Source organism: Mizuhopecten yessoensis, unplaced genomic scaffold (genome assembly GCF_002113885.1).
Source record: "Mizuhopecten yessoensis strain PY_sf001 unplaced genomic scaffold, ASM211388v2 scaffold11097, whole genome shotgun sequence".
NCBI classification, from domain to species: domain Eukaryota; kingdom Metazoa; phylum Mollusca; class Bivalvia; order Pectinida; family Pectinidae; genus Mizuhopecten; species Mizuhopecten yessoensis.
In genome coordinates this window covers 1,472,745-1,488,991 of record NW_018408878.1, presented here as the reverse complement: position 1 = coordinate 1,488,991, position 16,247 = coordinate 1,472,745, and the positions used below count along the sequence as shown (strand labels likewise).

General features: G+C 36.6%; 1 protein-coding gene across 1 annotated transcript in view; it reads right to left on the bottom strand.

The window, feature by feature from the left end:
* The window catches only part of LOC110465671 (myosin heavy chain, fast skeletal muscle-like), a 19,532-nt gene extending 5,344 nt beyond the window's left edge, over positions 1-14,188 (bottom strand). Inside the window, exons 1-5 of the mRNA XM_021521633.1 lie at positions 13,761-14,188; positions 10,872-11,058; positions 8,284-9,239; positions 2,571-2,705; positions 1,937-2,091 (exon numbers count right to left, since the gene is read on the bottom strand). Of these exons, the coding sequence (XP_021377308.1) occupies positions 1,937-2,091; positions 2,571-2,705; positions 8,284-9,239; positions 10,872-11,058; positions 13,761-13,818 (1,491 nt within the window). The 5' untranslated portion in view covers positions 13,819-14,188. The remainder of the gene's footprint in view (positions 1-1,936; positions 2,092-2,570; positions 2,706-8,283; positions 9,240-10,871; positions 11,059-13,760) is intronic.
* Between the last annotated feature and the right edge of the window lie 2,059 nt (positions 14,189-16,247).

The window sequence follows — 16,247 nt, the reverse complement described above, 5'->3', positions numbered from 1 at the left end:
TAGGACTAAACCGGCAACTATTTTTGTTGACCTTTGTCCATGGAAGGTCCCTGCAAAATTTCATTGAAATTGGTTCAGGGGTTTTGGAGAAGAAGTCGAAAATGTAAATTGTTTACGGACGGACGACGGACGACGACGGACAAAAGGCGATCGCAAAGTTATTTATCAAAAATGTGTACCGATTTACCATCCTTCTCACGTATGGTCTGTGTACCATATAACTCCTAAATACTTACACAGTTGTAATATCAACCGTCATAAATATATTCAGATTATTAAAAAAAGAAACATGTTATTGTGCCTGCTGTGCAGAAGATGTTACTTGAACCTTAACATCATTATGGTCTTTCTTTACTGAACTGCTACAGTATGTCCTTTTATTTATTTATTTATCCATTTATTTATTCATTTCAACAAAAAAGTATCCCTTGTTTCCTCTCCTCTGTGTAGAGTATGTTACCACAATTTGTACATGTAAGATTGATCGTATTAGTTGACGAGATGTCCAGCGCACAGACCAAATGTTTTAGATCGTCGTCATGTTACAAGCGATTTTATAACTGTTTAAATTAATAATATTGTTTTTTCTTCTTATACCGCTTCTTGTCATAATGTTTAAAAGCTGTGCCTGTGCTGATGATTCCAGTGACATTATTTTCGTCACATCTTCTGTAAATATGACGTGATATGACACAATTTCGTCACCGGGTGGCGATTTGGGTGCTTGCCGAATTTGCCTGCACTAACCTTATCTTTTAAAAATTGTAAACTTGTAATTGTATTATGGTTTCAGTGAATCAATTACTATTTTTATATGATTGGTTTGAACATATTCTCATATGATGATTATCAATATCAGTTTAAAGACCCCTAAAAACAAACACGGAGAACTGTATCTACATTTCCTTTTCTTTTTACGCCTCGATACATTTACCTTTTTTATCTCTAGTATTATTAATTGTTGTAGCAGGAGCTAAGGATTATGGCAACAATTTTCGTTTAAAAAAAAGAAGACAAAATTAAAATGCAATTGTGTCTGTTTAAATACAGTACTTTAGAAAAGTGAAGAAATCATCCAACAACATATGGGCTGGGATGAAGTGAGATCTTTGATGTCGTTCACAAGCCACCCGTCAAAGAAACCTGTAGCGTTAAATAAATCCATTTGAGTTAAGAAAGTTCATTACTTAAGACAAAATCGTAAGTTAGGGTAGCCCCTAAGCTGTCGTAAGTTACGATGGGTTTTTACACGTAACTTAAGATACGAAGTTTAGTAAGACGGAGATTTAACGTAAGATAAGGTTATGATAAAATCGTAACTTAAGTTGCTTAGTAAAACTCACCCCTGGTGGTCAGGCTGTATTGGCTACTTACTAAAGTGTCTACAGTACCTACAGTAGGTATGTATCCATACTCACCCTATACAACTCCTGGTGGCAGGCAGTGTCTGGGCCCCTTACTTAATTGTCTACACTACCTACAGTAGGTGTTTCCATACTCACCCTATACAACTCTTGGTGGGCAGGCAGTGTCTGGCCCCTTACTTAAATGTCTACAGTACATACAGTAGGTATATATTCATACTCACCCTATACAACTCCTGGTGGGCAGGCAGTGTCTGGCCACCTTACTTAAGTGTCTACAGTACCTACAGTAGGTATGTATTCATACTCACTCTATACAACTCCTGGTGGTCAGGCAGTGTCTGTGCCCCTTACTAAAGTGTCTACTGTACCTACAGTAGGTATGTATCCATACTAACCCTATACAACTCCTGGTGGTCAGGCAGTGTCTGGGCCCCTTACTAAAGCATCTACAGTACCTACAGTAGGTATGTATCCATACTCACCCTATACAACTCCTGGTGGGCAGGCTGTGTCTGGCCCCTTTACTAAAGTGTCTACAGTACCTACAGTAGGTATGTATACATACTCACCCAATACGACTCCTCATGCACAGAAGGTGTCTGGTCACCTGACTGGGATGTAAGCTCATATTGTTGATTGACCAAAGCATTCTTCATACCCGGCATCTGTGAATAGCTGTACAATGACCAAAGGGTCAGACCAACGGTCATCAGAAGCAGCAGATCTACAACAAATACAGAAAGTACTGGACTTTGAGGTGTTGACCACACTATAATCACTGTTGTTCATTAAACCTGTTTATTTACATAAATTTCTGTTCTAATATTATTGTTTCAAAACCCATTTTGTCATAAATACACATGTGTAGATGAAATAAAGGCCATTTAGTCTGACCTTGACATTAACCATTATGTACAGTCACCAGGGAACACCAATTAACATTGATCAGAGGGAATATGACCTTGACTTTTAAAATCATATGACCTTGATTTACAACGGACAGGGTGAAAATTTGACCTTTACAATGATGTAACCTTGACTTGCACAGGACTGTTAAGTAGGACCTTGACATTTATAATCATGTGACCAAGATTTACCAAAGACAAAGTCATGAGACCTTTGACTTTACGACCATGTGACCTTGGCTTACCCAGGGTAGAAATGTGGGGCCTTGGCATTTAAGATCATGCAGACTTGACTTACATATGTAGGAATATTGAGAGCGTGAGGTTAGCTCCAGGTTGTCTAACCTGTTTAGACTCTCTGGCAGTTTTTTCCAAGAATAATTTCCAAGGTTATCCAAGAGATCACGAATCTCTGTAACATTTTCTCTCAGTTCTGCAATAAACAACAACAACAGTTTTAATGATCAATTGTTCTCCTCAAATAGATACAGTTAATGATCAATTGTTCTCCTCAAATAGATACAGTTAATGATCAACTGTTCCCTATAATAGATACAGTTAATGATCAATTGTTCTCCTATAATAGATACAGTTAATGATCAATTGTTCTCCTCAAATAGATACAGTTAATGATCAATTGTTCTCCTCAAATAGATACAGTTAATGATCAATTGTTCTCCTCAAACAGATACAGTTAATGATCAATTGTTCTCCTCAAATAAATACAGTTAATGATCAATTGTTCTCAAATAGATACAGTTAATGATCAATTGTTCCCGTCAAATAGATACAGTAAATAACCAATTGTTCTCAAATAGATACAGTTAATGACCAATTGTTCTCAAATAGATACAGTTAATGACCAATTGTTCTCAAATAGATACAGTAAATGACCAATTGTTCTCAAATAGATACAGTAAATGACCAATTGTTCTCAAATAGATACAGTAAATGACCAATTGTTCTCAAATAGATACAGTAAATGACCAATTGTTCTCAAATAGATACAGTAAATGACCAATTGTTCTCAAATAGATACAGTAAATGACCAATTGTTCTCAAATAGATACAGTAAATGACCAATTGTTCTCAAATAGATACAGTAAATGACTTATTGTTCTCAAATAGATACAGTAAATGACCAATTATTCTTAAATAGATACAGTAAATGATCAATTGTTCCCTTAAAAAGATAGTTAATGATCAATTGTTCACCACAAATAAAACCTGTTAATGATCAATTGTTCCCCTCAAATAGATACAGTAAATGACCAATTGTTCTCAAAAAGATACAGTAAATGACCAATTGTTCTCAAAAAGATACAGTAAATGACCAATTGTTCTCAAATAGATACATTAAATGACCAATTGTTCTCAAATAGATACAGTAAATGACAAATTGTTCTCAAATAGATATAGTAAATGACCAATCAATTGTTCTCAAATACATACATTAAATGACCAATTGTTCCCCTCAAAAAGATACAGTTAATGATCAATTATTCTCCTCAAATAGATACAGTTAATGATCAATTGTTCCCTTAAAAAGATAGTTAATGATCAATTGTTCCCTTAAAAAGATAGTTAATGATCAATTGTTCCCCACAAATAAAACCTGTTAATTATCAATTGTTCCCCTAGTAAGCACTTTGCTCATACAAAAACACGGAAGTAAAATCTACCCCCTCCCTGGAGAGGAATTTGGGACCAGTGGGTAGTGAAATTCACTTTCTGACTAAGCACTTTAGGATCTTTCCATCCATGATTAGTATTTGATTCCAGAATATTTGGGTCTAAGGAAAAAGATTGTTTAAATTTTGACCAATTTGACCCTTTCTGCCCTAAGGGTTAGTCAGGATCTAAGTCTTCATTTCATTAAACTGCACATAATAATAATTCTCATGAAGTTTGAATTATATCCCACTAAAAATAAGCAAAATACCCCCAGAAGTGTTAATTCCCTAGATATAAACTCTATCCTCAAGGGGTGACATGCTGACCCGGGGTCAACCAAATGCACAGTTTTAATGTAGCACCTTTGGACTATTCCATAAATGAAGAGTGTTTGATTCCCGCAAAATATTGGCATGAAGAAGATGATTGCGAAACTTTTAGTCAATTTGACCCCTTTTGGCCCAACCCTCAGGTCCTAGACTGGGATCAAGTCATGTTTATTTTCATATACCATCAAACTGCAATCAAATGATGATAACTCCAACCAAGTTTAAACTAGAACTGTCGCCTATGGGCTAACTAATATCCCCGCATTCTAAAATAAACAGCTACGACCTCATGACCTTGGAAGATCATCACAATATAGCCTACATAATTTGTTACGATACTCTAATGTATACATGTATATGTGTATACAAAAAACTTATTGTTTCTGAAATAATTAGCCATTTCAGTAACCTAAATCATTCGTGACCTTTGACCTCTGACCCCACGATCATGGCAGCTGTCAGTAGGATAGTTATCATTAATGCCTTCAATGTTTTAATGTATATATATGTGTACACAAAATACCTACCGTTTCTGAGATATTTAGCCATTTCAGTAATTTAACCTTTGACCTTTGACCCCAAGACCTCGGAAGTTGTCAGTGAAGTAACTTTCATTAATCCCTACAATATTCCGATGTATATGTGCATACATAATACCTCTGTTTCCAAAATATTTAGCCATTTCAGTAACGTTATTCATTCATGACCTTTAATTATTGACCTTTGACCCCATGACCTCAGAAGTTTGTCTGAAGAGTAGCTTTCATTAATTCCTACAACATTACAATGTATATGTGCATACATAACACCTCCGTTTCAAGATAATTAGCCATTTCAGTAACATAATGTCCTGTTTACAGAAGTCAAGGGCCATAACTCTGGTAAATATTGAAGGAACATAATGACGTTCAGGGAGACACAAGTTCATTTAAAGTCAATCCACGCATAAACCTAGGAGGAATAGGAGGTACAATTTTTTGTCGACAGACGGACGGATTCCAGTACCTATACCCCCCACCTTACTTCGTTGCGGGGTGTATAATAATATGTCACAGAACATAAGCAAAATATGCCCAAAAGTATTATTTTTCTGTATAAACAATGGGAAATTTTAACCCACGCCCCAGGGCAGAATATAAAGCACATTTGAACCTTTCCATCCATGACGAGTATATAATTTCAGCGTACATTTGTATTTGGGTCTGAAGAAAAATTTGTTGAAATTTGGCCAAATTTGACCACATTTGACCCTACCTCTCAGGCCCTGGGGTTAAGTCAGGGTCTAAAGTTTCGTACCATAAATTTGAATCCTTTTGGCCCTGCCCCTCAGGCCCCTGTTGGGGTTGGGTTAGAACCATATAATTTGCACTACTGGTTGGCCTTTTAACATTCAACCTTCCTGCACAGTTTTATTGAAATATGTTCAGTGGTTTTGGAGAAGAAGTCAAAAATGTGAATTGTACAGATAAAAAGCAATTGCAATAGGTCAACTGGGACTTCATCCTGATTGTTTGAAGAAATGAAAGATTGGCCATTCGGACAGACCGACCCACTGACAGATAGAGAGAGAGAGAGAGAGAGAGAGAGAGAGAGAGAGAGAGAGAGAGAGACAGACAGACAGACAGACACCTTGATTGCTACAACACATTTTGACGTTAATAACATAAAATCAGTCGGTACATATTACTATGCTGGGCCCTAATAACATAAAACTAGTCGGCACATATTACTATGCTGGGTCCTAATAACATAAAACTAGTCTTTACATATTACTATGCTGGGCCCTAATAACATACAACTAGTCAGTACATATTACTATGCTGGGCCCTAATAACATAAAACCAGTCGGTACATATTACTATGCTGGGCACTAATAACATAAAACTAGTCGGTACATATTAATATCCTGGGCCCTAATGACATAAAACTAGTCGGTACATATTACTATTCTGGGCCCTAATAACATAAAATCAGTCTGTACATATTACTATGCTGGGCCCTAATAACATACAACTAGTCAGTACATATTACTATGCTGGGCCCTAATTACATAAAACTAGTCGGTACATATTACTATTCTGGGCCCTAATAACATAAAATCAGTCAGTACATATTACTATGCTGGGCCCTAATTACATAAAACTAGTCGGTACATATTACTATTCTGGGCCCTAATAACATAAAATCAGTCGGTACATATTACTATGCGGGGCCCTAATAACATAAAACTAGTCAGTACATATTACTATACTGGGCCCTAATAACATAAAACTAGTCGGTACATATTACTATCCTGGGCCCTAATGACATAAAACTAGTCGGTACATATTACTATGCTGGGCCCTAATAACATAAAACTAGTCAGTACATATTACTATGCTGGGCCCTAATAACATAAAACTAGTCGGTACATATTACTATGCTGGGTCCTAATAACATAAAACTAGTCGGTACATATTACTATGCTGGGCCCGGGCCTAATAACATAAAACTAGTCGGTACATATTACTATGCTGGGTCCTAATAACATACAAGAGGCCCAGAGGGCCTATATCACTCACCTGAATATGTTTTAAAATAATTGGTATGAAGTAAAGATATAGCACTCCATGGCAGGTGCTGTAAGTACATATAAAATTTCTGAAAGATCCATCCAGTAATTGAGATATAGCGAGAACAAACTTCAAACGCTGAGCCCTTAGGGGGGTCATACTCACCAATTATACAAAATTGAGTCCCCTTGGCCCAAGGATGCTCCAGACTAAATAAGGATAAAATCCCTTAATCCTGATGGTAGAAGAATGATTTAAAAGGTTTTACCTCTATTTCCCCTATTGGGCCCCGCCTCTCTGCCTCCAGGGGAGTCAAACACACCATTTATACAAAATTGATTCCCTTTTCACCCAAGGATGCTTCATTCCAAATTTGGACAAAATCCTGTCATTCCTACAAAAGTAGAAGTATTTTGAAGAATTTGCTATGTTTCACCTATTGGGCCCCTCCCTTCTGCCCCAAGGGGGCCACACTTGCTGTTTATAGGAAATTGAGTCCCTTTTGCCCAAGGATGCTCGAGACTAAATTAGGATAAAATCCCTTAATCCCTATGGTAGAAGAAGGATAATAAAGATTTTTACCTCTATTTCCCCTATTGGGCCCTGCCCCTCAGGTCACAGGAGGGCCACATCCACTGTTTATACAAAATTGGTTCCCCTTTACCCAAGGATGCTCCACACCAAATATGGACCAAATCCTTTCATTCCTATAGAAGAAGAAAGATTTTAAAGAATAATTTGCTATGTTTCTCCTATTGGGCCCCTCCCCTCAGGCCCCAGGGGGGCCAGACCCATGGTTTATACAAAATGTGTTCCCCTTCCCCTAAGGATGCTTCAGACCAAATATGGAACAAATCCTTTCATTCCTACAGAAGAAGAAGGATTTTAAAGAATTTGCTGTTTCCCCTATTGGGCCCAACCCCTCAGCCCCCCAGGGGGCCTGCAGACCCACCGTTTATACAAAATTGGTTCCCCTTCCCACAAAGATGCTTCGGACTAAATATGGAACAAATCCTTTCATTCCTACAGAAAAAGAAGGATTTTAAAGAATTTGCTGTGTTTCCCCTATTGGGCCCACCCCTCAGCCCCCAGGGGGGCCAGACCCACCATTATACAAAATTTGTTCCCCTTCCCCCAAGGATGCTTCTGACCAAATTTGGTCAAAATCTGCTAGTCGTTCATGACTAGTAGTGATTTTTAGGAAAAGTTGACGGACGATGGACGACGTATGTGGGCCATGGCATAAGCTCACCGGTCCTTTGGACCAGGTGAGCTAAAAATCAGTCGGTACATATTACTATGTTCAAGAAAACATGTTTTAATAGATTCCAACTGCCAAATCATAATCATAGTTTTATATTATCAAATTTTTGCTTTCGAACAAAAGGCAAATTCACCACAGTACAAAACATGAAATATTTATATTTAGTAACACCTGTATACCCATTATACTTACTCTCTGTACCGGATACTTTGCTGCCCAAATCTTGAACTCTTCCATCCAATTGGTCAACAGTTTTTTTTAAATCATTAACTTTTGGTTCCATAACGAGGACAGTTTTATCTAATTTTCCAACAGTTGGTTCCAATTTGTCTATAGCTTTATCCATTTCCTCAATTTTTGGGTCCAACTTGACTACAGTTTCATCTATTTTTCTAACTTTTGGTTCCAATTTTGTTGCAACTTCATCTACCATTTTAATTTTTGGTTCCAATGTTACTACAATTTCGTCCATATTCACAACTTTTGGTTTCAATTCGGCAACACTTTCATCCAAATTTTCAACACTTGGTTCCAATTTGGCTACAGCCTTATCCATTCTCTCAACTATTGGTTCTAATGTGACTACAGTTTTATCTAGTTTTCCAACTTTTGGTTCCAATTTTGCTGCAACTTCATCTAGCATTTTAATTTTTGGTTCCAATGTTACTACAATTTCGTCCATTTTCTCAACTTTTGGTTTCAATTTGGCAACAATTTCATCCAAATTTTCAACATTTGGTTTCAATATGTCTACAGTTTCATCTAGTTTTCCAACTTTTGGTTCCAATTTTGTTGCAATTTCATCTAATGTTTTAATTTTTGGTTCCAATGTTACTACAGTTTCGTCCATTTTTTCAACTTTTGGTTTCAATTCGACAACTGTTTCATCTACTTCATCAACTTTTGGTTTCAGTATTCCAAATGTATTATCTAATTTTTCAACATCAGCCACTAACTTGGGAATGGTTTCATCCATTTTTTCAACAACAGATTTCAAATCTGAACTCCTGGTTTCCAATGTGTTAATATCATCTCGCAACTGATCAATATCTTTGTCAATTAATATTTTTCTTTCCAATTCTTCTATTCTATTCTTGTCAAAAGATACTTTTCTTTCCAATTCTTGGAATCGGGAAGTAAGGTTAGCACTGAAACATACAATATTTAACAGGATAGTAGACCCAGCATCAATCCAAAATTCAGTGGATTGTTCATTGGGTCGATTCACTTGGATATGGATTAATCGATGAATAATTAAATACAAAAAGGGGATGAACCAATCACAACATACTCCAGTGTCACCGGTAAGTTGGTACTAATTTATTTGTCCGACTAGTTTCACCTCTATGTCGGAGGCTTCATTTCTAGAAAAAGTTTTTCAGGGGAAAAATTGTTGTTGAAAAGTGTCCTAATGAATCCTTGCACATAGAGGTGGAAACTAGTCGGCCAAATAAGTTAGTACCAACTTAATATATAATTACTGGTGACACTGGCGCATGTTGTGATTGGTTCTGTCCTTTTTATCTGAAACATACAATAAGTGCACAATACAGTATGAGACATAAGTTAGGAAAATGTCATAAGTTAAACTGAAAGCATTTCATGGTCATTCATATATATATATATAGATAGAAGCACATACTTCACTTAAGCATGTGATTTGTCAAATAACATAACCGTAGGTCTATCGTTAATCCAGAATGTATGTTTTTAAATATGAACTAATATGACCCCTGTGACCTTGAAAGATAGTTATAATCATTTGTTTGAACTATTTTGAAAGCCCTTCATCCTTACCTGCTACATGCCAGAAGCATGGCACTCCTTTGGATGTCATAGGTCAGATATTAACAAATATTGTTTGAAGTACTGATCAGCTAAATAACTGTTTTACAAAAAAAAGTTGATGCCAGATTGAAGCTGTGCCAAGGCATAAGCTCTCTGGGCCCTTCGGGCCAGATCAGCTAAAAAGTGCGAGAGCTGCACCAATTAGAGTTTCTTTATTGGTGTATTAAATGTATCTCAATACATGTGTAATAGGACGAGGAATAGTGATAATAATAGTGCCGTCGCTAAGGTTGAACCCGCGACCCTTGGCTCTCCAGCCCGATGCTCTACAGCCGAGCTAAAGGGAAATTCCCTACAGCTGACGCTTGTAAGGCAACCTAATCAATGCACATCTTTTACACCTGCTTCAGATGCTGGATATGATCTAAGATATATTTTCTACATTAGGGATTACCAGTATTTACATTATTAAAAAAAAGACTAATTTTCCATTATTTTCTAACTTTGTTTGTAACTGTTTGAAAATTAAATAAAAAAAATCTTATTTTTACAATTCCAGTTTTTATCTTATTTGAATTTTATTATTAAAAAATAAATAAAAATAAGTAAAAAAAAAATAAAATTGAAGTATTTATCTTTTAGGTACCTAATTTTCTGGGATTTTGCTAAAATGGTCAATTTCATGGGACTTATCCGCACAAATTTCAGGTCTGTTGACCTTGGCACAATGTCAGTGTGATAAGGAAGGCATACATTTCTTTCAATTGCGAGGGTTGTAAGCTTTCTACAAAAATTTTGAAAGTTAGAACATATGTGGGAAAAAAGTACAAGTAAACATTTCGCTACTGATACAAAAACCAACATTAAATCGATTACTGCACAGAAACATTTACCTATCAAATATAGAATCATGATGCAGGTGTGTGACAGAGCCCTATACTGTTTAATGCAAACTCATGAATATTATAATTAATGAAGTAACATTTACTTACACAAAATACCCCAGCACCGACAGCACCACCACCACCAGTACAAGTACACCAAGTACTACAGGCCATTCCATGAACCATTCATTTTGTCTCCTACCCCTTTGACGCTTGGCCTCACGCTTAGGGCTGACCTCATCCATGTCATCCTCACTCCAAGCAGTGTCATCAACCGGACGTTCGGCTGATTGGCCTGTGGGTTTTCAATTCAAAAGATTTCAATTCATTGTCTTAAAATAAAGAATTTGACCACAGGTAAAGCAAATGTCCGTCATTTCCTGTTCGGGGTTTCAGCATTGACAGAAAATAGTTTAATAGCTATAATGGACAGCTATTAACTAAATCATTACTTGAGTATGTAAGTTTCTTAGCAGAATGTGTAGGCCTAGTAATATATATATATACCATAGTTTTCTGTAGAAATCTGCACCATTGGATACCCTGCAGGAGCTTATACATGTATATATCTAATGTTTTGTAAAAACAAGTATTACCAGAAAGTCTGGTCTGGCATATTGCCCACAGTGATACACTGAAAACAAAATATGGTAAAGGAGTAGAAACAATTATTAATATTAATAGTATATTCTTAACAGCCCATCAACATATAAGAGGTCATTAGGGCCAATAGAGTAGAAACATGTCACAATACCTAGAGCCAATGGGTCAGGGAATTCACAGTTTCTATGATAACTCATGAACCATAATCCTGTATAATCAAGCTTTAAATTTTATTTTTATTTCCAAAATGGAATAAGGGTAGACCATCGTCACCAGTTGGCAGGGTAAGAGTAAGAGGAAACAGAAGTATTTTAATTTAGACCTAACAGTGACAAACCATAGGCAAACCAAACACGTATAGTCCGAGAGATTTGTGTCATCATTAGTTTTTAACATTTATATTCAATCTACGACAGCCTGTGTCTCCTACATGGCTTCCTTTCAATGACATAACTGGAAACTGTGGGTGATTGTTTAAAATTTAAAAAATATTTAATATTTTTTCAACTTTATTCTCCGGGGTGGTTGCCTTCCCAATTTCATTTAGACTCCTTGTAAACTTGCTTTCTCTCAATAACTCAAAAAATAATCTACAGTTTTTTACAGGTGCTATCTCAATATGGTACAAGGGTCTATTGCCCAGACTTTTTTCAGAAAATTGAAAATTCTGACCCCTATATCATGGTTTTTTTATGATTGCAACTTCCAAAACAGGATGAATTAAGATTGGTTAAAATGATCTACTTTGACATCATTTGCATATTTTTCATACATTTATAGTACATTTTTTTCAAATATATTTTACATCTGTAAAAGGTCATTATTTTTCCAATGCCTTCGCTAGAGGTCCTCACTAGGACCTCTGGTTCACTAATAGTGTAACAGGAAAGAGAGAATGAATTGGGATTCGAACCCAGGACCACTAAACTCTAGACAGACACTCTAACCAATTGAGCTATCTAGGTCCAGGTGTTCAAAAAGCGGTTAGCTTAATCACTGTTAAACAACATTTTTCAACCTTAAATAATTTGGTCAACATACAAGGTAAAAACCCATAATTCTGTATGTAATTTTACTCTACTAAATATTTTCTATCTGAAAGTTTTAACTCATTTACCGGCACTAAAAAGAATATGCACATTTGCTGTGGCACAAACCTGCTATCCTAGACTTTCTAATCAGATGCTATACCGCTGAACTAAAGGAAAATTCCCCCAAGGTGTAAGGCCACTTTGACACTACGGACAATGCACTTGTTTTGAGTTTACGCTTCCCACGTACCCACTGTTCCAAGTCTTCTCCCATGAAGACAACTACAACACAGGGTATTTTGCTCCCCACCGAGGATTCTCTCTTACCTTGAAAGGGGAGGGTGAATAGCATGACTTTATAAAAGGAAGGAAATAATTATAATCATATATGTGTTTCCTGGGGATTAAGCCAGCGGTCCCCGACTTTCTATTCTGTTCATCCACTGAGCTTAACGGAAATTCCCTCTAGATGAAGCTCGTAAGGCAACTTTGAGATAATTTACAATGCATCCTTTACATTTGTGGCCCTCTCTGCAGTGATAGGGATCAAGAACCTTAGTTGTTGTGGTGTTCGAGGGTGAACACATTAAAAAGGTTGGAGGGGAGTGATAGTTAAATCTAATTGAACATAGTATTACTGCTGCCGTCTAGCTTTGCGCTAAAGTGAATTTCCCTTTAGCTTGATCTGCGGTAGAGTGGCAGACTTGGGACTTACGTGTGTAACAGCCTGAAGAGAGAGAAATACACGGCCAGACAAGGATTAGAACCTGGGACCGCCCAAACTCTAGAAGGACGCCCTACCAAGACTTTGCCCATGAAAACATCAGTTTACAACCTATAGGTTCCATTGCCAAGTGTATACCCAATACTTACAATTGAACAAGGGTTGGCCACATGCACCAATGTTAGAACAATGTATGGACCCAGTCCAGTTCCGCTACACATGAATGTTCTCAATAACATGATTATCATGTACAAGTCCAATTCCGCTACACATGAATGTTCTCAATAACATATGATTATCATGTATCAAAATGCAAGGCAACCAGGGTTCGATTCCCCGATTGAATGTGAAAAGGTATGGGGTCACCTGCCCGACCATTTGGGTTCCCTCCCTCCCACTTTAAGACGCCTGCATGCTAAAATCGGAGCCAACAAGAATTATTAATATAAAATGAATTAACTTGTTTCATAATTGTTGTGAAATAAATAAAGTTAACATTTAAAATGTTAAAAAAATTAAAACCCGAATCAGTAACCTTTTTAATATTGCGACTACAGTCTTTCATATAAAGTGTATACAAATGTAGTATTTCAGCACGTGATTTGCAATCACAATGACACATCATTAGTATCCACGTACCTCTGGCTGTGACGACAGCACTGCCACTAGGCCCCTTACTTGCACCTCTCCGATGCATATTACGTCAATGATTCTTGTAACAGACAGAAGTATCTGTATGTCGTTTTATACGATATCGCCGTTCAGACAGTTGTAAAGTAACAACAGAAAGGTTAGATGGTGACGACAGGCCCCAGCCAACACATCGACGACAGGAATGGTCGCCGGCACGCTTCGACTTATGGGAATTCTTGATCTTCGGTTTGTCCTACTTTCGCTTTCGATTTTGTGCAATCGGAAACATGTTGTTTTCCGTTTTTAGAAATAAAATTTGACATATCACTTATTATAACATAAACCACAGCGTTGTAAATATATTTGGCATAAATGTTCGTTCGAAAGATACCAAAAAGGCTTGCAACGGGTCATTGCATAGTGCATGTATCAGCGACAACATGTTCTATGTAAATTTAGAAACGCATGTAAATTTCGATCCGGATTTTCGATGTCTCTAATCAGTTTTAATTTTAACGTGCAAAAATGACTAAACGACAGTCGTATTATTTTAGATCAAATTCAGTTGTTAAATGTACTTATACATGAGTTGTGTCACGGGTTACAGAAGCAGAAGAAAATGTCGATACTAACCGCGACCAAAGCTTTGATAAATGAACGCGGCCTGTATTAGCACGGAATTAGATTAGTTATATATTAATTATCGAAGTCCGTGGAATTAGTATAATAACAAATAATAAGATTAAATTACTCGTTTGATATTTAGTAATATTTAAAGCTTTCCCACTTATTGCTTATCCATTTTATAACGTACATTGTATGTTAAAATTATTTCAACATTTATTCTTATGTAGTAGTATAGACTATAAGCATTGTTTTTTAGAAAAATCCCCGATTTGCCAATTCGATTCAAAATTCATCTCCACTTTCGTCTTCATTACATAACCAATATATATATTTACCTGTAACTGTGATTTAGATTAGGTACCAGTATACACCTGATCAGTATACCTCCAAGAACTTGGATTGTTACTGCCCGGGGCACTGACCCGGGATATCTGCCCGAGCCCAGAATAAAGCCGTACTCCAAATAACAGATTTCTGTTATTTCCTAATTAGTTTCACAACATCAGGGTTATTAATTGAAGATGTGTATCTCTGGGAGTCCATTAAAATTGGAACGCGGAATTAGGCAAAATCTCTTCATGTCTTTTTCTTTTGGATTGATGCATGAGTAGCGTAACATAATTCCTTTTATTTATTCAGTTTATTTCTATATTGGTAAATGACAACCTACTCATCTACCCTTCATAAGATTGATCAGAGACTTATATATGGAAAAAATTATCAATCTCATTTATTTTCACGTTATAACAATTTGTTACAACTCTTATAAGTTCTTACAACTCGCCAGAGACGTATATTACATATAATATATACGTCTCTGAACTTACTAGGCTCTCTCCCAACAATACAATATACAAAATGTTTAACATATGTTATGTACTTAATAACTGATATATAAAATAGAAAGGAAAATGAAAGGAAAATAGATTGAATATGAATTTCATGAATAGTTTAAGTTGAAAACGTTGCTGTCTTTTCCTGTAATACTTTTTATTGTTTCGGCTTCTTTAATTTTGAATGCTTTGCAATACAATTACAATTCCTTATTAATGTTTTTTTTGGTGTTTTGGGGTCTTTTTGGGTAAATACGACATCAGTCTCGAAATAGATTTTATCCCTTCCTCTCTCCTTTATCTTTACATTCTCTGTATGAAATAATGTGGAAAGGGTGAGAAAAATACTAGTTTATAGATATAGATCAAACTTCTGTCATCGGGGATGGTGAAATAGCCAACGGTAAACTTGTTTGCAGGGTGAATACGTAACTCAAATAAAGTTGATACTGTAATACCCGCGTCACCATACTATCACTACGTTACATACATGTACATATCCCCAATGTCAGGTAGCAGTGTTTTTTGTGTGTTTTGGGGGTGTTTTGGGGTGTTTTTGGGTAAATAGTGCCACCCCGAAAAAAAATGTGTTATTTATCCGCTTCTCAACGAGTTGGCGGGCAATCTGATTGAGGATATGATTTTAATCAGATTGGTTGGCGGGGAATATAGAAATGTGGTGCGTCCGTGCGCCCGTCGTCCCGTCCATTCGTCCGTCGATGCACATGGTTTAGGATAATTCTTGGGACGCGCGAGCACTTCGGCTGAGTGAAAAGTACATGTATAATCTACGTAACATTTTGGAATCTGGAGTCAAACCCACTGCCCACACTTTAAATGTCATTAAAACTAACGTAAGACAGAAGGACGAAAGTGACTGGTTCGGCCAACTTTGGGACGATCGTGGCCATGTAAATGGAAACAAATTGTGGATATACAGGAATACAAGAATGATTTAAAACCAGAACACTATGCCTGGACCTTACCGTGGTGCTCTAACCAAGCTCAGATGTGGTAGTGCTCCGTTAAGGAT